General features: G+C 47.8%; 1 protein-coding gene across 5 annotated transcripts in view; it reads left to right on the top strand.

The window, feature by feature from the left end:
• Positions 1–7,889: 7,889 nt before the first annotated feature.
• The window catches only part of SYT17 (synaptotagmin 17), a 98,939-nt gene continuing 84,995 nt past the window's right edge, over positions 7,890–21,833 (top strand). The window contains exons 1-4 of one of the 5 annotated variants that reach the window (XM_032144832.2): positions 7,890–8,311; positions 12,383–12,400; positions 13,053–13,201; positions 19,987–20,135. In XM_032144832.2, coding sequence (XP_032000723.1) covers positions 8,297–8,311; positions 12,383–12,400; positions 13,053–13,201; positions 19,987–20,135 — 331 coding nt within the window. In that variant the 5' untranslated portion in view covers positions 7,890–8,296. Of the gene's footprint in view, positions 8,312–11,948; positions 12,229–12,377; positions 12,401–13,052; positions 13,202–19,986; positions 20,136–21,833 lie in introns of those variants that run through there. The other 4 variants (XM_032144834.2, XM_032144835.2, XM_032144833.2 and 1 more) reach the window with 4 other exon arrangements.

The following is a 21,833-nucleotide window of genomic DNA, read 5'->3' as shown; positions in this document are numbered from 1 at the left end:
AGTAATAATATAACCTGTCTGTGTGATGTGTTTATATTTTGAAAATAAAAATAGTACTAGCTAGCATTTATTGAGTAAATAAATGGTGGCAGGTGCTGTGCTAAGGGATAAATCTAGATTGTCCCACTCAATCCTTACTTCCACTAAACGGTGGCTGTTAGTATCCTGTTCACTGAGGAGGAAGCTGAGCCACACAGAGAAGCATGTCCAAGGTCACACAGCTAGTAAGTGGCAGGCTGACTCCAAAGTCCGGGATTTTAACTTCCATGTTATCCCTTCTTCCTCCCTAACATGATCTTCTCTTCCAACTATAAAATAAAAACAGAGAGGGCCAGATATATCGGCTCATGCCTGTAATCCCAACACTTTGGGAGACCGAGGCAGGAGAATGGCTTGAGCCCAGAAGTTCGAGACCAGCCTAGGCAACATAGCAAGACCTCATCTCTGCAAAAAAATTAAAAAACTAGCCAGGCATGGTGGCGTGTGCTTGTAGTCTGAACTACTTGAAAGACTGATATGGGAAGATCACTTGAGCCCTGGAGATCAAAGGCTACAGTGAGTTGTGACTGTACCACTGCACTCCAGCCTGGGTGACAGAGTGAGACCCTGTCTTAAAAAGAAAAGAAAATGAAAAGAAATAAAAATAACCTTATGCTTTTAAGCAGAAGAAACAGAGAACTACTACTCGTGAACTACATGTCAGTGTTTGAAGTATATTTTTCTCTTTTGCTTTATCTCTCACCAGCCTGGTAGCGGAGTATACCCATTCTGCAGATGAGGAAAACTGAGGCTCACAGAGGTGAAGTGACTTACTTGAGGTTACACAGCTATCACGTAAGCAAGGCTGGACTAGAAGTCGGATCTCTCTCTTTTTTTTTGAGATGGAGTCTTGCTCTGTCACCAGGCTAGAGTGCAGTGGCACGATCTGGGTTCACTGCAACCTCCGCCTCCCAGGTTCAAGTGCTTCCCCTGCCTCAGCCTCCTGAGTAGCTGGGACTACAGGTGCGCACCACCGCACCCGGCTAATTTTTTGTATTTTGGTAGAGACGGGTTTCACCATGTTGGCCAGGATGGTCTCGATCTCCTAACCTCATGATCTGCCCACCTCGGCCTCCCAAAGTGCTGGGATTACAGGCATGAGCCACCGTGCCTGGCCCAAGTCAGATCTCTTGCTATCAAACCACACAGCAGGTGGGGAGGATGGAGATGAAAGGAGTCTGACTTCCATGTGGGGTTACTTGGTTATGTCTGCTCTTGGGATCATAGTTAACCAGAGGCTGCCATTCCTATTTCAGACTAAGCTATTTAATTAGCCTGGGGCCTTCTTACTTCCCTGGCATTCAAAAACACTGCCCAGCGTTACAGGTATAGCTAAAATAGGATCTGAATAGCATGTTTGAGAAGCTGTATAATTAAAACTGACTTAGGAAACAAGTGCCACCAGCCTGTATGGCAGAAATAGAAAGTCACCTAACCAGAATCTGTGTTGTTCGTATAGATACGAGGGGCTGCTTTTGCAGTTCTGGTGCTTTTTAATTATAATAGGTATTTTCAGGACCGTAGTTTGCTTTGGCACCTCTAACTACCTATCTAAGGATCCTGAAGAGAAGACCATTATTATGTGCTTGTGTCTGCCATCCAGGGCTGGGTGAGTGAGTGTTCAAGGGAAGAAGGTGAAAGGCATGGTTCCTTTTAGAAGTTGGAGATAAAAATGAGCCCCTGGATGCCTTCAGGAAGTGACTGAAGACTCATTCCCTGCTCATCAGCTCTGAATGTCGTTCTGTGTTAAGAGGGGTTGAATTCCAAAACCATCTAATCTTCCCATTGCACATCTCCGCCTGAGTGTTCCAATGCGACCTCGTCATGGCCATGATTTTTGTTTTTTTATTTTTTGTTTTTGTCTCCCAGCAGCTGTTCTTAGAACACCAACTCCTCCCCTCTCTGCAGCCCTTGTGGGATCACAGCTCATTGTGCTCACACATCCCTGTCCACCTGGTCACTTGATCCAGGCCGACTGAAGCAGAGTACAGGGTCCTCTGGACAACAGTAGGCATGAGACCTAAGTAGGGCCGGAAGTTTTCCATTAGATTTGGTATAAAAATCTCTTCTTGCCGGGCACAGTGGTTCATGCCTGTAATCCCAGTGCTTTGGGAGGCTAAAGTGGGAGGATTGCTTGAGGCCAGGAGTTTGAGACCAGCCTCAGCAACATAGTGAGACTCCATGACTACAAAATAAAAATTTTAAATTAGCCAGGTGTGGTGGCATGCACCTATAATCCCAGCTACCTGGGAGGCTGAGGCGGGAGGATTGCCTGAGCCCAGGATTGGAGGCAGCAGTGAGCCATGATTGCATCACTGCACTCTAGCCTGGGCAACAGAATGAGACTCTGTCTCAAAAAAAAAAAAAAAAAAAAAAGGAGTCTCTGGGAAGATCACCTGAGGTCAGGGGTTTGAAACCAGCCTGCCCAACATGGTGAAACCTCATCTGTACTGAAAATACAAAAATTAGCCAGGCATGGTGGCACAAGCATGTAATCCCAGCTACTTGGGGGGTGAAGGCAGGAGAATTGTTTGAACCTGGGAGGTGGAGGTTGCAGTGAGCTGAGATCATGCACTGAGATCACTGCACTCCAGCCTGGGCAACAGAGCAAGACTCTATCTCAAAACAAAAAAATAGTTTTTTCTTTTTGGAGCATAAACTGTAAGAATATAAACTTAAGATCACTAGTGGCCATTTTCCTGCCATGTAAAGCAAACTTACTCAAGGAAGAAAAAAACCCCTGATTTTCAGAGAGATGCTGTAAAGAGGTGGGATATATATATATATAGAGTGAGCTCTTATGACTTCAGTTGCATCCCTATTTCCAGCCATGCCTGCAGGATTTGCTCTTGGACTTTCCAGTTAATGAGCCCATAAATTCTTTTCTGCCCAAGTTGGATTGAATTGGACTTCTTCCAGGAACCCTAGATAATACATATCTGAGACTCAACATATCCAGACACAAACCCCTCCTCCTCCTGCAGCACACCTGCATCTCTCTAGCCTTCCTTGCCTTCCATGACCTCATCACCTCTCACTCTGGTACTGCCATTGGCTCACTGACATTATCTTGGTTCAGACTCACATTACTTCTCACCTAGGTTGTTGCAACCATCTCCTCACTGGCCTCCTTGCCTCCAGGCTTGTCTGCTCTATGTCCAAAGACAGCCAGGTAGACAGACAGACAGACATGCACACAGCCCTGCCAAAATCTTTCTGATCACAGTCCTCTCTGCTTTTCCATGGGGTAAATTAGGAGGCCACCTGACATCTGGCATCTGCTACCTGTGGAGCCACACCTGGCACCTGCCTCTCCCCAGTTCCCATTCTCAACTCTAAGCTAATGCAGAGGCTACCTTCAGGGCTTTCTTTCTCATGAAACCCTGAGCAGTCCATCAAAGCCTATAGAGCCCTCTTGGAATAATGTTTTTAGAATCATAGAATAGAATACATAGATTGATAATGAAATTATAATGAAGACTGATATACAGTTATCAAAATATTTAAACAAATTTAAATATGGTCATGTCTTTGCTTCTTTGTTAACACATTAAATAGATGATTTAGAGGTGGGCCTAATAACTATTTGTAATTTTCAAGCAGTAAAGAACATAAATGAAATTTCAAGTCATTTGCAACAACTGCAAGTGTAATGAGATGGACTACACATGATCTTTGTTGGTGACAAAGTCCTGAGTAAGTGCTAAGCTTGTTTTGGTTTGTTGCCTGCATTCATAATGGAAGGAAACACTAAATTTCAGAAGGAGGTTGGTGACAATGGCGAGGTAACTTTTTTTCTTTCTAAGTTCATGGACCTTCCAAATAAGCACCACTCCTCATCTTTGGTTCTTTGGAACTCAGCTTAATGTCAGCCCCTCCGGGAAACCTTCTGTGATCCTTCATCACACTAGGTTGGGGCACCTCACCTGTAACCCCACAGTCCCCTGAGCCTCCCTTTATCACACCACAGGTCACATATAATTCCATGCATTTGTCTACCTCCTAGATTGGGGCCTTCTTCATTGAGATCTGTAAAGGTGCCAGTTTTGCAGGCACAGCCTTGATCTGAGTCCAAGTTACACTGAAAAGCTGGTCTTCAGGTCCCCATGAAAGGCAGGAGAGGCTTGCAAAACAGTGGGATCCTGGAACTCATCTGACACTCCCCTGATGAAGGACTTAAACCGATTTCTCGTCCATTCTTTCATCTGACGATGGTGCAGCCATGATGAGTTGAGCTTTTATTGCTAACGAGATCTGCATTTTTATCCTGTCCCTGTCTCTTGTCACCTGTTTATCTTGGGCAACTCACTTTGCTTCTCATCTCAGGACTTCAGTTTCCTCACCCATAAACTGGGGACGATGGCAGTACCCACCTTGTAAGGCTCCAGTAGGGATGAAACAAAAACGAATGTGAAGGGCTTAGCACTCAATCATAATAACCAGTTGGCTGAGAGTTGAAAGGGTCCATGTTAGCTGTTGTTGCAACCCATTTGCTCATTCAACAAGCATTTATCAAACACCTATTTTGCCAGGTGCTTTGCATACATTTAAAGCATTTCATAATACCAGAGGCAGGTTCTATTATCCACATTTTAAATAACCTCTTCTTTTGCTCGAGAGGTGCTTAGTATTCTTGGACAGTTTCAGGTCATAAGGGATTAAGGTACCAAAATATTCTGGGGACGGGGTCATCCTCCTCCTCCAAGATCAGGCATTATTAGGCAACATGGTGCAGGGGCTAGGGAAAGGATTCAGGTTTGGGTTTGAATCCCAGCTCCTGGAAGCCATACACACCCTGCAGGGCAGACACATCTGACGGCAATAATTGAACTTAGCTTACCCTGTGAATGACCCTATGGTCTAAGAAGAATGTGTATTCACAGTTCAGAGCTAAGGAATCCGGGAGTGGCCAACCTGGAGATTCACTCCTTATCTATGAAGGATGTCTGGGTCCCCTGCCTATCCCTTGGAATGCAGGCTGTACAGGCAATTGAGGCCCTTGGTTTTGGGTTAAAGAGCCAAAAGGAAGTTGCTTAGATAGAAGGTGCTAAGCGAAAATGTTATATAAACTGCGTGCTTTTTATATAAACATGCTTTTTATATAAACAATCGAGGCCCTTTGTTTTGGGTTAAAGGGCTAAAGGGAAGTTGCTAGGTGGAGGGTGCTAAGTGAAAATGCTACATAATCTGCATCCTTTTATATAAACAATAGAGGTTCTCCTGTCCAGCCAGCTGCCACTGGATTGTCCCTGTATGTAAGTTCCCCCAATAAACCCTATGTCTCATTCACTGTCTCTAGGTCTCTTTTTTGGCCTCCTGGACATGGTACCATTCCTATAGGAGTTAACAGTGGTCTGGCATGACACACCTTGGGCAAATGACTTTTTTTTTTTTTTTGAGATGGAGTCTTACGCTGTCATGCAGGCTGGAGTGCAATGGTGTGATCTCAGCTCATCATAGCCTCAATCTCTTGGGCTCAAGCGGTTCTCCAGCCTCAGTCTCCCAAGTAGCTGGGACTACAGGTGTGAGCCACCAATGCCGGGCTAATTTTTGTATTTTGTAAAAAAACTTTTTGTAGGGTTTCACCATGTTGCCAGGCTGGTCTTGAACTCCTGGCCTCAAGTGATCCACTCACTTTGGCCTCCCAAAGTGCTGGGATTACAGGCATGAGCCACCATGCCTGGCTAACTTCACCTCTTTATGCCTCTTTTTTTCTCACCTAAAGAGTGGGATAGTACTAGTGCCTACCTCATGGTAATCAGAGAATTAAAAGATCGAAATTTGTGTAAAGGGCTGAAAACAGTGCCTGGCACACAGAACTCAAAAAGGGTTAACTTTTTTTTTTTGAGATGGTATCTCATTCTGTCACCCAGGCTGGAATGCAGTGGCATGATCTCAGCTCACTGCAACCTCCATCTCCCACGTTCAAGCAATTCTTCTAGCCTCAGCCTCCTGAGTAGTTGGGATTACAGGCACCTGCCACCATGCCTGCCTAATTTTTGTATTTTTAGTAGAGACAGAGTTTCGCCATGTTGGCCAGGCTGGTCTTGAACTTCTGACCTCAGGTGAAAAAGGGTTAACTATTTTTACTTATGGGAACACCTAGCAAATTCCTCCAACTCCCTCAAGTGCCCCCAAGGAGCACCCGTCCCAATAGGCATTCTCCTCTGTGAGGCCTACTCCCCACCTGGCATGCCTTGCCATCAGTGCTGGAGAAAGATTGTGGATAAATACCACAAAGTGGTTAGGAGTGGCCACTTTGGGTTCACTGCTGGACTTGTGGGTTCAAAGGTCAGTGCCCCGGGCTACCAGCTGTCAGGCCTTCGTAGAGGCTTTACCTGTCTGGACTCCAGTCCCTCATAAATTGGAGATAATCATAGCACCTCCCTCAGGAGGCAGAGTGAATAAGGGCAACAAAAACAATTACTGAGTGCCTACTCTGGCTGGACAGGCTGCTAGCTGATAGAAGTGATCAAGGTACTGCAGGTTGAAATGAAATAATGCTTGTGAAGTGTTGAGGCTTGTATGCCTGCAGAATCATAAGCACTCAATATGTGTTATGTGCTATATGCTACAAACTAAATATATCATACTAAAAAATGTATAGGTCTGCTAGATTTTTAGGCAAAAAATATATGCATCTGAATATCTATCTTTTGTTTGTTACTCCCATATTCATTTTCTCATTTATTCCCACAAATCAGCCCTGGAGGATAGGCAGGGCGGAGATTTTCTCCTGTTTTTACTGAGGAAAAAGAGGCCCTGGGAGGTTAAAATTAAAAGGCTGATAAGCTGGTGCTCAGCAGCAGGAGATGACTGGGCATATTAAAAAGAAATCCAGCCTGGAGCAGTGGCTCACGCCTGTAATCCCAGCACTTTGGGAGGCCGAGGCAGGCAGATCACTTGAGGCCAGGAGGTCGAGACCAGCCTGGCCCATATGGTGAAACCCTTTCTCTACTAAAAATACAAAAATTAGTGGGCGTGGTGGCATGCGCCTTTAGTCCCAGCTACTCGGGAGGCTGAGGCACGAGAATCCCTTGAACCTGGGAGGCGGAGGTTGCAGTGAGCCAAGATTACCCCACTGCACTCCAGCCTGGGTGACAGAGTGACTATCTGTGTCAAAAATACAATACTATAAAATAACATAATAAAATAAAATAAAACAAAATAAAATAAAATAAAATAAAATAAAAAAGAAATCCAGCGGAGGGCAATGTTCCACCTCGAATCTCTGAGTGGAGAGCCAGAGGCCTTGGGCTGGGAGGTTTGATGGAGGCCTGTGGGTCCAGGGCGCCCCAGCCACGAGGACAGGCAGGAGGGCGGCGGTGGACACGCCCCGGGGCGCACGCTCGCTGGCGGCCGCCTGCCGGTGGGCAGAGGAGCGCACGAGGCCGGACACGACGCTGGGTGGCGCTGCCGGGCCGCCCCGCGCAAGACCTGTTGCGTCCAGGGAGCAACTCCGGCGGGTTTAGGGTAAAGGGGCGCTCAGCTCCCTCCGCGCGCCCCCTGCAGCCCTGGACGCAGCACCTCCGTTTGGGACGCCCTACGCCCACCTTAACTTGAGGCTCCCATCCAAGCAGCCTCTGCAAGCCTCACCGCAACCGTGCTAGGCGCGTCGGGTGGGGCGGGAATAAAGTTTTTCCAACCCAGTTTGGGGAGAGGGCTGGATGGGAAGGACCCTCCCTGCTGCAGACTTCATGGCAGGATGCCCTGTGTCCCCTCGGCTGCACGGCTGCCCCGGGGGCGCTTCTTTCGGTAGGTGCCAGCCCCCGTGCCAGCAGGATGGGCTGACCTGTGTACCGCCCCCTCCCACCCCCTTCCCCATCCCCATCCCATCCCCCGCCTCCCGCGCGCTCGGGCCCCAGCGTCTCCGGCCCCGCCTGCGCTGGGGTCGCTGCAGTCCCCGCAGCTGCCCCGGGCTCCTTGCCCAGGCGCCCCGGCCTTATTCCAGCCTGGGGAGCGCCTCGGGGGGGAGCACGGGACAGCGAGGGAGGCCGAGGCGGGGGCCCTGGGCGCCGAATCTCTCCGAACCGGGGAGGCGGCCCCGATTCCGAGAGCCGGAACGCAGGGAAAGGCAAGGACGGGGCGGCCGGCGGAGGGGCGGGCGCCGCTCATCAGCCACGCCAGTCACGTCTGGGGCCACCGGCTGCCTTTTTCTTCCTTTCCCCCTTTGCTTTCTTCCCCCTCCGCTGTTGGCGAGGGCAAAGTGGCCGTGGCGGCGCCATGCCCGGGCCGGAGTGAGTGCGCGCGGGCGAAAATGGCGTACATCCAGGTAGGGCTGAGGCTGGGGGCAAGGTCCGGGGTGCGGGTAGGGGGTGCCGCGCCCCCTCCGGCTGGGAGCGCGCGGAAGAGAGGGCCCACGGCTAGGCTCCCACAAACTTGCTTCGAGAAAAAGGGTGCCCGTGCGCGGGCAACCTGTGAAGCAACAGGGGTGCGCCCCGGGAGGAGAGACTGGGGACCCCCAAACCCTGGGATGGAGGGTCCTATGTGTACTCTGCAACGCGCGCCCTTGCCTCTGGGGGAGGGAATGGGGGGTGGGGCGGACTTTTCTTCTCCCCTGCCCCCTCCCTCTCCTTGGCACCCCACCCCAGGGGAGGGGCCGTGGGGAGGGCGGCCCGGGGCGCGCCAGCCGCCCGGCCCGCCAGCTGCCGTTGCCGTGGTGACGGCTCGGGCTAATTGGCCGGCGGAGCGAGCCTGAGGCAGCTGTTCCGACCAGGAGGGACAAGGACGTCGTCTCTCCCGGGCACTGGGTGCTGAGGGGTGGGGGACACCCGGAGGCCAGAGGTGCGCTGGTGAAGAGAAGGGAGCCTGTTACTTTACTCCGCTGCACTGGGGTCTGGGAGATGTGGACCCTCTTCACCTTGAAGAAACGTCCCCCAAGAATCCTTGGGCTGAAATAATTCTGAAATAATTTCTAAGCAGCCTTTTTTGGGGGGAGGGGGCGGAGGGGTGGGCCGGGCTTCTTGATGAAAAGACCTTTCTCCTCTGCAAGAAGGGAAGTGACCGCAGGTCAGCGCCAAGGTCAAGCAGGCAGACCCGCAGTGAGACCCGTTGAGCTGCTGCTTCTGGTGCTGGCGCCTCTGAGCTGGGCAGAGAAGCTTACAGACTCCCACGTCCAGGGTGCATCTTGGCTCACATCTTGTCCCCTCAGCCACAGCTAGGGGTGCTGCTGGTCCTCCCATTCCCCTCTGGCTCACATATCCCCCTCATCGTGTCCTCACATGCTTCAGCCTGCCGGGAACTCTGTGCTGTGTCACCTGGCGGAGCCTCTTCCATTCGTCTCCTGCCTTAGATTCCCTGGATTGGCTTCCCTTTCGTGGAATCGCCAGTTTCTCTTTTCAAGTTCAATGAAGGTCACATTACTGTCTACCCACTGTGTGCTGAATGTTGTCCAGGGACTATTCAATAGTTGCCCAACAAACACTTGGGCGACCGCCTACTAAGTGCTGGCACTGGGGATACAGTGATGAAAACAGCACAGTTCTGCCCCTCTGAGTGCACAGTTTAGTGAGAAATGAACATGATTACCGGCTCCTGGGGTTCTTAATGGCCGCCTTCAGCACAGAGAAATTAAGTGACTTGCCCAAGGCCACACAGCTGCTTAGGGGTCAAGGTGGGATCTCAAGGGGGGACTGTGGTAGATATGTTAAGCATCTCATATGACAATGACCCAGAGATCTTGGTTTTCCTTCTAGAACAAGGTGTTAAACTTTTTTGTCCTGTAAAGTGCCAGATGCTATTTTTTTTCTCTTGGAGGATCACATGGTCTCTGTCACAACTATTCCACTCTGACTATAGCACCAAGACTGCTATAGACAGTAGTAAATGAGTGGGCGTGGCTGTGTTCCAATAAAACTTTATTTGCAGGCACCAAAATTTGAATTTTGTATACTTTGCACGAGTCAAGAGGCATTCATCTTTTTTTTTTTTCAACCTTTTAAAAACGTACAAATTATTCTTAGCTCAAGGGCTGTAGCAAAACAGGCTGCGGGGCTGGTTTTGATCTGCCAGCCTTAGTTTGCCCACCTCTGTTTAGAATGCATGGGTTGTCTTTCTTCCTCTTTCTTTCCGGTGTGCATTGGTTCTCTTCCATCGGTGTCAAACACGTAAGCCCAGGAGACCCAATGCCAGAAAGACTCAGCATGCCTGGGAACGTCAGGGCACCCTGTTTCATCTTCTTTGGTTTCTCTCTGCTCCTTGACACTCATCTTGCACTTGGGCTTTGAGATAGCTGGGGAGGCTGTTTTTCAGCAGGACCATGAGGTGGCCTTGTCTCTGTTCACTTTGGTTTCATAAATGGCCTCTTTTGACCACCACATGTCTAGGAAATGCTTCCCTATATTCAGAAAATGGTCATGAATTATTAGGAAAAAGTATCACTTTATCCTAAACATTCTAAAGCACTTTTTCATGTAAGCCCTATGAGGGTATAATATTTTGCTGTTTTGTGCCCTGCTGTACCTGCCAGGACAATACCCAGTGCCTACTGGGTTCCACTAGGTCTTGACAGTCACCTAATTCTCATCACAGAAAGGGTGCATTTGATTTTTCAGCTGGACCACATGCAAGTATTTGCATAGGCAGTGTCCTGTGCCACCTCAGCAGCATGCCTTTGAGGTATAGAGTAGCCTTTCCACTAAAGAAGAGGTAACCGAGGCTCAGAGAGGCCCCCTGACTTGCCCAAGGCACATGATCAGTCAATGGTGAGACTAGGACTCTAGTACTTCCTGGCTTAGCTTGTTGCATGGCCCCTCAGCACCTTTGGGTCTTGTTCTGTGTATGGTTTGAGTTTCGGCTTTAGAGATTTTTTGATAAGTGCCTTTGACCATTTCCCAAGCTGTTGTTATTCCCTTACCACTTTGAGGATTTTGATTTTTTCACAAGCCATGTACCAGCTGTACTATGATGATGATTATGATTATGATTATTATTATTTTAGACAGAGTCTCACTCTGTCGCCCAGGCTGGAGTGCAGTGGTGCAATCTCGGCTCACTGCAATCTCTGCTTCCCAGGTTCAAGTGATTCTCCTGCCTCAGCCTCCCCAGCAGCTGGGATTACAGGCACCTGCCACCGTGCCTGGCTAATTTTTTGTATTTTTAGAAGAGAGGGGGTTTCACCATGTTGGCCAGGCTGGTCTCAAACTCCTGACCTCAGGTGATCCACCCGCCTTGGCCTCCCAAAGTGCCATGATTATAGGCATCAGCCACTGTGCCCAGCCCTACCTATGCTATTATTAACTTAATTGTTTTTCTATAAATGGGCTCACTTTTATTTTTACTTTAAAAAAATCATATGAAAAGGAAACATAGGAAACCAAGACCATGTAATATGGGCAGAAGGCAACTAGAAGAATAAACGCAATGGGAATAATGCCACATTATTGAATTCTAGGTGGACATGACTGTCTCCAAGGCTCTGGACAAGATCTACTTTGTTTAAAAGAAAGGGGATGGGGGAGGGTGGAAACTGGTAAGTGGTAAAAGATGTTAACATGTAGTGGTACCAGATTGAGACTTTCTCCTCCTTGAAGGAGAATCGGAAAAAAGATAATAACTTTCTCCCCCTTGATTCAAAGTTCTGAGTTTGAGTCCCACCTCAGTTCACCTCTGGGACATGCCTGAGGTTGGGATGCGGTACTTCTAACCTATCTAGTCTACTTGGCCCATTTGGAAAACCATTTTAAAGAGAAGGAGGGAGTCTGTGTCCTGAGAACCCAGGAGACGAAGATGGGGAGGCGGGGTGGGGCCACAACAGGAAGGGAGGACCTCCTTCCTCAAGAGGACCAGATTAGGGCTTCCTTTTTAGTTCCCTCTATTTGTGGGTGGTGATAGGAAACACCCCACCATCACCATTGGAGCAGAATTGGAAGGTAGGGCCTCCGGGAGGGCGGGGGAGCCAAGTAACATCCACTGTGTGCCTGCCTGCATGTTAGCTAATCATGTCCTTTTGGGTTGGCTACATGGCTATTTCTGTATAGGAAGGTTTGCTCTTCTCCTGAAGTGTGGCTGCATTGGATAGCATGACTATCTATCCGCCCGCTCTGATTCATAACAGCATACGGTGCAAATCAAATCGAAATGCTAAAGTTTCCCATTTATTTGGTGTGGGTTAACCAGGAGGCTACCAGCAGCCCTGAAAATAGCAACACCTTGTTAGGATGTTAGGAAGTCAGCTCCCTTCCCAGGATGGTAAGTGGAAATATGCAGGGCTTCTTTTTTTTTTTTTTTTTTTTTTAAATTTTTTTTGAGTTGCTGGAATATTGCTAAACTGGTCTTGTCTCTCTTTCTTTAACCCCTTCGTTCCCTTACGCCCTTGGCTTCATCGTGGATCTTAAAAGGGCAGTTGGAACCATTAAACGAGGTGGGTTCATTTGATGATTTGTTTGGTCTGGTTTCTAATCAAGAAATGCCTGACTTTCATTTTGGAGTCTTATGTGGGGCTGTGGGGACATTGAATATTCAACAATAAGCTGGTGTTAATAACAGCACAGTTTCCATTCCTTTCTACCGAAAGGAGATCCCGGTTTTGAAAAGACACCAGTTGACAAGACAAGTTTCCCTCTCCACCCCTACTTATTCCGTTTCATTATCTCTGTCTGTTTCATGTCACCGAGATTTTTTTTTAATATTTTGTCCCCGCTTTCAAGAAGACACAGTAATATTCATTATGTTTTGAACATACTGTATAGCCCTTATGATGTTGTATAAACCACCCACATGTCAAGAAAGACGTTCACATAAACTACAAAAGAAAATACCTGCAAATGTTTTGCTTGCTACTAACGGCTCCAGCGAGTTGATGTTTGCTATCTTTGTGCCTGCAGTTGGTAAATAGAAATGGAAAACATTTTGTTCTAAGTACTCAGCAGCAGAGCCAGAACTCCTGAATGTCTATTTCTCATCCGCGATCGGCTGCCTGTAATTTTGGGTGTTGTTTCTCCTCTTCCTCTTCCCCACCCTGGCCACCTCCCCTCTCCCCCTATCCCCCCGCCCGCCTCCCCCAATGGCCTCAGGGTTTTCTTTCTAGAATCTCTGATCTGCTGCTGTGCAGATGGACCTGCCGGCACTGCTGTCAGAAGTGCTACGAGTCCAGCTGTTGCCAGTCAAGTGAGGATGAAGTTGAAATTCTGGGACCTTTCCCTGCTCAGACCCCTCCCTGGCTGTAAGTAAAACTGCTCTGAACTTCTCTGAAATCAATTTCAAGACTTTTCCTTTTTTCTGAGAAGGGGGGTTGGGGGTCTGGGCCACGGGAGGGAGGATTTGGGGGTATGAAAGAGAAGCAGGCTGAGTTTCCAAGGGCAACTTTGCTGCAGACTGGGGATATGTTTTGTACCCCTCATTTTGTTCGGCAAGCTGGCGAGACCAGCTGGTGGTGTGGTTTTAGTTCACCTAGTGGCACATCGGGCCTTCTGAGATGTGAACCGTGTAATGCTAAGTGTGTGGGCATTTTTAGTCACGTGGAGTGTTGTTCCAAGCAGAAAAGGAGATCTGTGAGCCTCTGTATTGTTCAGGGGCTGACCGCATTCTGAGGGTTTCCATCCAAGTCAGCGTGACAAGATTCCCTAGCACCCAGTCCAGGGCCTGCACATAGTAAAGGCTCGATAAATATCTGTTGCATGGAAGGGTAGACGGAATGAACAAACAAGTGCCTTTTTGCTGCTCCGAACAAGAACTTCAGAAACAGGGAAGCAGAAAAGCACCTCCAGGCTCCATCCTGTCCTCCAACGCTGTTTATGTTCTCTCTGGCATCTTTCGTTTTATTTCTAATTCGCTCTCCTCCCGCGCCTGCATACAACATCTCCATCTGCCAGTCGCTCAGATATTTTGGGAACACAGTTCTGAAGCTTCTCAGCCACGTGCCTGGTCCACCTCTCTGTGACTGAGAGAGGGACATGGTCCGAGAGCCTGGGTACAGTCAAGAAGGTCGGGGCTGGGAAGGATCAAGAAGTCATCAAGTGAGCTTGTCATGATTTGGAGGGGCGGGCCCAGAGAGGAAGAGAGACAGCGGCCAGGACCCACAGCTGGAGCCTGGCAGAGTGGAAGGAGGCAGCGCTGTTTCAGCTCAGTCCTTGGCCTGAGATTCCAAAAGTCTCTGGTGTCCCATCTTTCCCTCCAAGTTGGGGGCTCATGCCTCATGCCTCTCATTTTCTCTTCTTAGAAGCAAGTATCAAATATTTCCATAGCAAAATGGCTCTGTATCCAGGCTCTGTGATCTCAACTACTATTTCTAGTTCTGTGACCTTGGGCAAGTGGTTTGATCTCTGTGTGCCTTGATTTCCCATCTGTGAAATGGGATGATAACTCTCTCAGAGTTGTTGCAGGGAGTCAATGAATTTGGAATGTGGAAAAGTAGTTAGGAATGCTTGATAATTTGTTGGTGATTATACACGTAAGTAACTCTGGCTGGGCGCAGTGGCTCACGCCTGTAATCCCAGCATTTTGGGAGGCTGAGGCAGGCGGATCACTTGAGCTCAGGATTTCAAGACCAGCCTGGGCCATATAGTGAGACCCCCCACGCCCCATCTCAACAAAACATCAAAAAATTAGCTGGATGTGGTGATGTGTGCCTGTGGCCCCAGCTACTCTGGAGGCTGAGGTGGGAGGATCGCTTGAGCCTAGGAGATTGAGGCTACAGTGAGCTGTGATTGCGCCACTGCACTCCAGCCTGGGAAAGAATGAGACCCTGTTTCAAAAATAAATACATAAATAAATAAATGAGATATGCATATAATATGCTTAGCACAGAGTAAAAGTTTTATGAGCATTTATTTCTGTCAGTATTAGGTATCAATAGAGATTAATTAAACTGATATGAACACAATGTTAAAGAACTCTTCCATTATTCATTATTCGTAAGTTGTGGCCTGAATCCTGCAGGTGTGTGTAGAGTTGAGCTTTTTGGTGAAAGCAACTCATCAATCAAGAGATAATTCACAGCCGGGTGCCGTGGCTCTCATCTGTAATCCCAGCGCTTTGGGAGGCTGAAGTGGGAGGACTGCTTGAGGTCAGGAGTTTAAGACCAGCTTGGGCAACACGATGAGACCCCTATCTCTACAAAAATTTTAAAAATTAGCTGGGCACGTTGGTGCCTAGAGTTCCAGTTCTTCGGGAGGCTGAGGTGGAAGGATCGTTTGAGCCTGGAAAGTCAGGGCTGCAGTGAGCTATAATCATGCCACTGCACTCCAGCTTGAGCAACAGAGCAAGACTTCAAAAAAAAAAAAAAAAAAAAGGATTCTACTGGTCTATGTAGCAGACGTTAGTTCAGTCCATCTAATGTCCTTAAAGCTATGCTCACAAGAATGCTATCTCCATGTGGGCAGGGAGTTTTGCCTGTCTTGTTCACTCAGAAAAAGTTGTTGACTGACAGACGATCCTACAGGCAGAACTTGCATCCTGAAAGTGCCAATCGTCAGTTGAAAAGTTAATCTCAGTTCCCTTTGTAGTTATTTCTTAAGTACAGTGTGCCAGGCGCTGTGGTATATACAGGGCTAGATAGGGTCCTGTGACCATGCTCAGGGAATTTTCAGTCTCATGTAGGAGGTAAGGCAGGTATGTAAGTCAGGTTGCCCCCTAGAGTTGTACATTTACACCCTGCATTCCATATATGACTGTCCTGCATAAGACCTTGTCATGAAAGAATCAGGAATGATGGCTTCAGGCATAGCTGGATCCAGGAGCAGAAATCATGTCATCAGAGCCTTTCTCTCTCTCTCTTTCTCTGTTTCTTCTGTATTGGCCTCATTGTTAAGCTTGTTTTCTCTATGTGGCAGCACTAGACTTGCATTCTGTTGCAGTTGCATAAAAAACGAACAAACAAACAAACAAAACAAAACAAGGAAAGACTCTTATTAGCCTGGCTTGGGTTATGTACCAATCACTTTCACTTGGAGGAAATGGTGCTAGAATCATGCCAGTTATCTGCCCACCGAGGAAACCAGGGAAATGGTCATTTCCACCAGAAACATGAACTAAACTACTAGACCAGGGGTTAGCAAACTTTTAAAGGACCAAATAAGAAATATATTAACCTCATGGGCCATATGGTCTCTGTTGCAGCTACTTATTTCTACCGTTGTTATGCAAAAGCAGCTGTAGACAGTAAATGAATGGGCACATCTGTGTTTCATTAACACTTCATTTACAAAATCAGGCAGTGAATTTGGCTTTGTAGTTTGCAGACCTCTGTAATAGACAATTGGGGTGTTGTGACTAGAGAGGAGGAAATTGACTAGAGAGGTGGGCAGACATCACCCCTTGTAGAGATAGGGGTCTCATTGTGTTGCCCAGGCTGGTCTTAAACTCCTGACCTCAAGCAGTCCTCCCACCTCAGCCTCCCAAAGCACTGGGATTATAGATGAGAGCCACGGCACCCGGCTGTGAATTATCGCTTGATTAATGAGTTGCTTTCACCAAAAATCTCAACTCTACACACACCTGTAGGATTCAGTCCACAACTACATCTAGGAAGAGCTGGGGGAACCTGCAAGCTCAGGTTGAGTTGGGTCTTGAATGCCGGAGTAGGAATTTGGATTTTCTATACCAGCGGAGACCCCTCGTAGGTGTTGAATATCACAGCCAGGTACCTGTTTGCCCCCTAGATATACAAATGTTGAGTGTTACAGATGCACAGCCTAGGTTCTCATGCTGAGCTGGAGGACAGTTGCATTTTGCCTTGACTGCTGCTGACCCTTTGTGTAAGCAGGGGCAAGGGGGGCTGGGACCCTCTGGGAAAACACTTCTTTTGGTTTTGCCACTAGTAGAGAAGTGGACTGGAACTTTCCCAGCAGGGCCAATACACCACAAAACTCCAGGTGGTGCCATTCACATGGTGGCCATTATGAATGGCACCACCTAGGGTTGTGCAGTCTACAGACTGAACAGCTGTGCATGACCTTTGTGCTTCCCAGGATGAATGAGGTCTCTTTTGAACACTGGGCAGTGCTTAATACATTTTTGACACTGAGCATAATGCAAAACGGTAAGAGAAATCTGTAAAGGGAAGATGGCTAAATCATTCAGAAAGTAAATTTACAGCTTTGTGTTTTCCCCAGATTTATTTACCAAGTGGGCAGCTGCATGTTATCAAACAGACAGGAAGTAGAAATGTCAAGCGTATGGGCTTTGCAGTGCTGTTCCTACTGTGACATTTGAGCCAAGAACCATGGGACTTGCCTCTGTGGACTGGCACGTGGCAGATGAGCTGGCCCTTTGTGTGTGCTCTGCGTGTGATCTTGGGAACACAACATTAATTATCACATACGCTCATGTCCTGTGGGCCCCCAACTTTTCTTAGCTGGGCTGGGCTGGTGAAGATTAGGAACACTGCACAATCTGACTGGTGCCTTTTGAAGCAATGCCAGAAAGACCCTCACTGAAGAGTGAATTACAGTCAAGTTGGTTGATTGTTTGTCCAACAAGCACATGTTGAATGCCTACAATGTGCAGAGCTCTTACAGGCATCTCAGAGATGCCCCACTTGGCGATTGGGAGAGTGTGCCATTTAGAGTTTAGCATTACTGGCTTAGTTGGGGTTCTGCCTTTTAACAGTGGTGCAAATTAGTTATTCATCCTTCTCCCAACCTGTATTAGTTTTTTTTGTGTTGCGATAAAGGGATACCCAAGACTGGGTAAGGTTCAAGTGATTCTCCTTTTTTTTTTTTTTTTTTGAGATGGAGTCTTGCTCTGTCGCCCAGGCTGGAGTGCAGTGGTGCAATCTCACTCACTGCAAGCTCTGCCTCCCGGGTTCACACCATTCTCTTGCCTCAGCCTCCCAAGTAGCTGGGACTACAGGTGCCTGCCACCACGCCCGGCTAATTTTTTGTATTTTTTTTTAGTAGAGATGGGGTTTCACCTTGTTAGCTAGGATGGTCTTGATCTCCTGACCTTGTGATCCACCTGCCTCGGCCTCCCAAAATGCTGGGATTACAGGCGTGAGCCACCATGCCCGCCCAGGTTCAAGTGATTCTCATGCCTCAGCCTCCCAAGTAGCTGGGACTACAAGTGCGTGCCACCACGTCAGGTTAATTTTTGTACTTCTAATAGAGATGGGGTTTCGCCATGTCGGCCAGGTTGGTCTCGAACCCCTGAACTCAAGTGATCCACCCACCTCAGCCTCCCTAAGTCCTAGGATTACAGGCATGAGCCACCATGCCTAGCTCCTGATAACGCTTTTGAAGAACATCAGATCAGTCTCATCTCATGCACAGGATGAGTCTGAAGACCTCACAGCATTCAAAACTTGCATTTTTCAAGACGAGTTTTCCCGTAGGCTTTCATGTCAAGTTGAGGGGGATGCAGCCTGAGAAGGCATAAATCTACAGCCATGATGGCTTAGCGGCATGTTATTAGCAGCATCAGTCTCAAAACGACGTCACCAGCTGTTTTTCTACCTCCTTTCCCATCCCTCCAGCATCCTTACCTAGCTTTATGAGTACTGGGGGGGATCTTAAAGCCACCCCAGTTGTAATAACATCAACTAAGCTGGGCATGGAGGCATGCACCTATAGTCCCAGCTACTCAAGAGGCTGAGGGCGGGAGGATCACTTTGAGCCCAGGAGTTCGAGTCCAGCCTGGGCAACATAGTGAGACCCTGTTTCTTAAAAAAAATCAATGAAATGATCAATCAATCAATAAAAAATGTTTCAAGATGTATTGAACACCTGTTTACTACACAACCAAGCACTGTTCTAAGCATTTTATTTATTTTTGACACAGGGTCTCTTGCTGTGTCACCCAGGCTGGAGTACAGTGGCACAATCTTAGCCCACTGCAGCCTCAAACTCCTGGGCTCAAGCAGTCCTCCCGCCTTAGCCTCCCAAGAAGCTATGACGACAAACACAGACCACCATGCCCAGCTAATTTTTAAAATTTTTTTGTAGAAACAGAGTTCTGCCATGTTGCCCAGGCTGATCTCAAACTTTCGAGCTCAAGTGATCCTCCTGCCTTAGCTTCCCAAAGTGCTGGGATTACAGTTGTGGGCCACCATGCCCAGCCAACTTTTTTAGTAGAGATAGGTCCTGCTGTGTTGCCCAGGCTGGTCTCAAACTCCTGGCCTCAAGGGATCCTCCTGCCTTGGCCTCCCAAAATGCTGGGATTATATGTGTGAGCCACCATGCTCGGCCTCTACGCATTTTATATGTGTTAACTCATTCAGTGTTTACAACCACCATATAATGTGGGTACTGTCAATATTTCCACTTTACAGATGGGGAAATGGAGGTATGGGAGGGGAAAGGGACTTGCCCTAGCACCCAGCCAGGGTTCAGCCCCAGCGGTTCTCCCAGTCACTACCCTGTATCGTCTTCCTTCTCCATCCACCCCTACCTCCTCCTTCCCAATCTCTCAGCAGTTCTTTATTGGGAGCACATTGAGTCACGGCTGCTGCTAATTTATAACTATTTCTTTACATCAAACTTCTGTTCAGAAATTGTTGATTTTCAGGGCCATTTCTGCCACTCAAAGAACCCTTGAGTGACATTGTTATAGGATATTTTTAAAAGATCTTAAATTATAGACACAGTGACTGTTGAAATACCAGGACATTTGTAACCAAAAGCAGAAGTTTGGATGCCTGTAAAACAACCAGACGGTTCACTCCAGACTGGAGATTGACAGGTCTCGGGCTTCACTGAGCCAAAGTGGCGCCCCCACGTGGCGACAGCTTAAGTTTACACAGCTCTCCGCCCAACCCCAGCTTTGAAATTATGCAAGTTCTTGACAGATTGTTCTAAATTGGGGAATATTTCTTCATATCATTTCACATTTTGTGCAAAAAACAAGACGTTGTTGAGAGTTTAAGGACACCACACTGTTTCAAATTTGCATTATTCCATGTTGCATAAAATGGGTCTGAGAGCGATTTCATCGTGGGTCTTAACCCCTAAGGGACAGAGATGCCAGTCCCCGGGGATCCCTGGACAGCTACTGAGACCACTTCCCTTCCTATAGGATGGCCAGCCGGAGCAGTGACAAGGATGGTGACTCTGTTCACACGGCCAGCGAAGTGCCGCTGACCCCACGGACCAATTCCCCGGATGGAAGACGCTCGTCCTCAGACACATCCAAGTCCACATACAGCCTGACGCGGAGGATTTCGAGTAAGTATCTCTGCTGTACCTTTCTGGGGGCCTTGGCTGGCTTTCCCAGACACTCTCTCACGGAGAGTCATGAAGGGCAGTGTTGTTGCTGGGGGAGGGCGGCAGAGTGGGATGACAGTCCAGGAGACAGGGCGAGAGAGAGATAATGACGGTGTGACAGAGGAGGGCATCACACCTGATTGCTGCTGAGTTTAATCAAAAGCAATCATTTTGATTGATTTTTGCTTTTATTAATTTTAAGTTTGATTGAATTGGCTGAATTGATTAACACTGTCAGTGTATATTATTTCAGATTCTGAAAGATGAGTGTGGCTATATTATATAGCAGGGCTTGTCAATTCTGGTGACTTTGGGAGCTAGGCGGGTTGCATCGGTGGCCAAGTGCAGAGGTTGCATAGAGATAAACATTGCCTGAGTGCAGTGACAAATGGCAGCTGCCGCTCTGTCTGGAGAGTTACTAGGGCAGGGTGGGGACTTCGGTCAATTGAAAAGCGAATGCCCCATTGAAAGGGGGCAGGGTGTCTGCTACTCAGCTCTGGCCAATGGTAGCTGTATGAGATTTGGGGCCCAGTATTGTCTGATCTTTGTAAAGAGATATTGGCAATCTGGGTTTTTTTTATGTGAAACATTCTTACTTTCAAGCCTAAACAAAATGTATGTGTGGCCATCAAATTTGACCACCCAATTTGTCCACTCTGTTGTGTGGCATATGTGTTGACCAAATGGCATGATTTGGGCGAGGAGGAAAAAAGAGGACAAACACCCAGAGACTCCCAACCTCCTTCTGCTCCACAAAAGTATCTCTGCTCTGCGTGAACCGATGTCTGAAATTCACCTAACAGAGGGAAAAGCTTAAAATGCATGAAACAAATCCATTCAGGTGGAGATCATTGGTGTCCAGCCTTTCCTGGGGATAGAGGGAAAAGAAAAAAAGTAGAGAAAAAAAAAAGAGTTCAAGAGCATGAAATAGTGAAACAGAGGGAGCACTGGATTTCTTTAGGCTTCAGTCTTCCCATTTGTAAAATGAGAGGGCTGGTCTAGAGCTGTGCTGTCTGGTATAACAATCACCAGACACACGTAGCTGTTGAGCACGTAAGTGGTGTGAGACTGAATCTTACTGATATTCTGTAAGTGCAAAATACATACTGGACTTTTAAGACAGTGAGAGAAAAAAAAAAAAAAGGCTGGGCGCGGTGGCTCATGCCTGTAATCCCAGCACTTTGGGAGGCCAAGGCGGGACGATCACCTGAGGTCAGGAGTTTGAGACCAGCCTGGCTAACATGGTGAAACCCCGTCTCTACTAAAAATACAAAATTAGACGGGCATGGTAGCGCATGCCTGTAATCCCAGCTACTTGGGAGCCTGAGGCAGGAGAATCGGTTGAACCCGGGAGGTGGAGGTTGCAGTGAGCCGAGATTGCACCACTACACTCCAGCTCAGGCAACAAAAATGAAACTCTGTCTCAAAAAAAAAAAAAAAAAGAGAGAGAGAATTTAAAGTATCTCACTAAAATATTTTTATATTGGTTCCATGTTGAAATGAGTATACACTGGATATAGTGGGGTAGATAAAATAAAATATTAAAATTAATTTTGCAGGCTAGGCGGGGTGGCTCACACCTGTAATCCCAGCACTTTGGGAGGCCGAGGCAGGCAGATTGCTTGAGGCCAGGAGTTCAAGACCATCCTGGCCAACATG

The sequence above is a fragment of the Hylobates moloch genome, unplaced genomic scaffold (genome assembly GCF_009828535.3).
Source record: "Hylobates moloch isolate HMO894 unplaced genomic scaffold, HMol_V3 SCAFFOLD_23, whole genome shotgun sequence".
Classification (NCBI taxonomy): Eukaryota; Metazoa; Chordata; class Mammalia; order Primates; family Hylobatidae; genus Hylobates; species Hylobates moloch.
The sequence above is the reverse complement of the archived record's forward strand: the minus strand, read 5'-3'. Positions and strand labels throughout refer to the sequence as shown.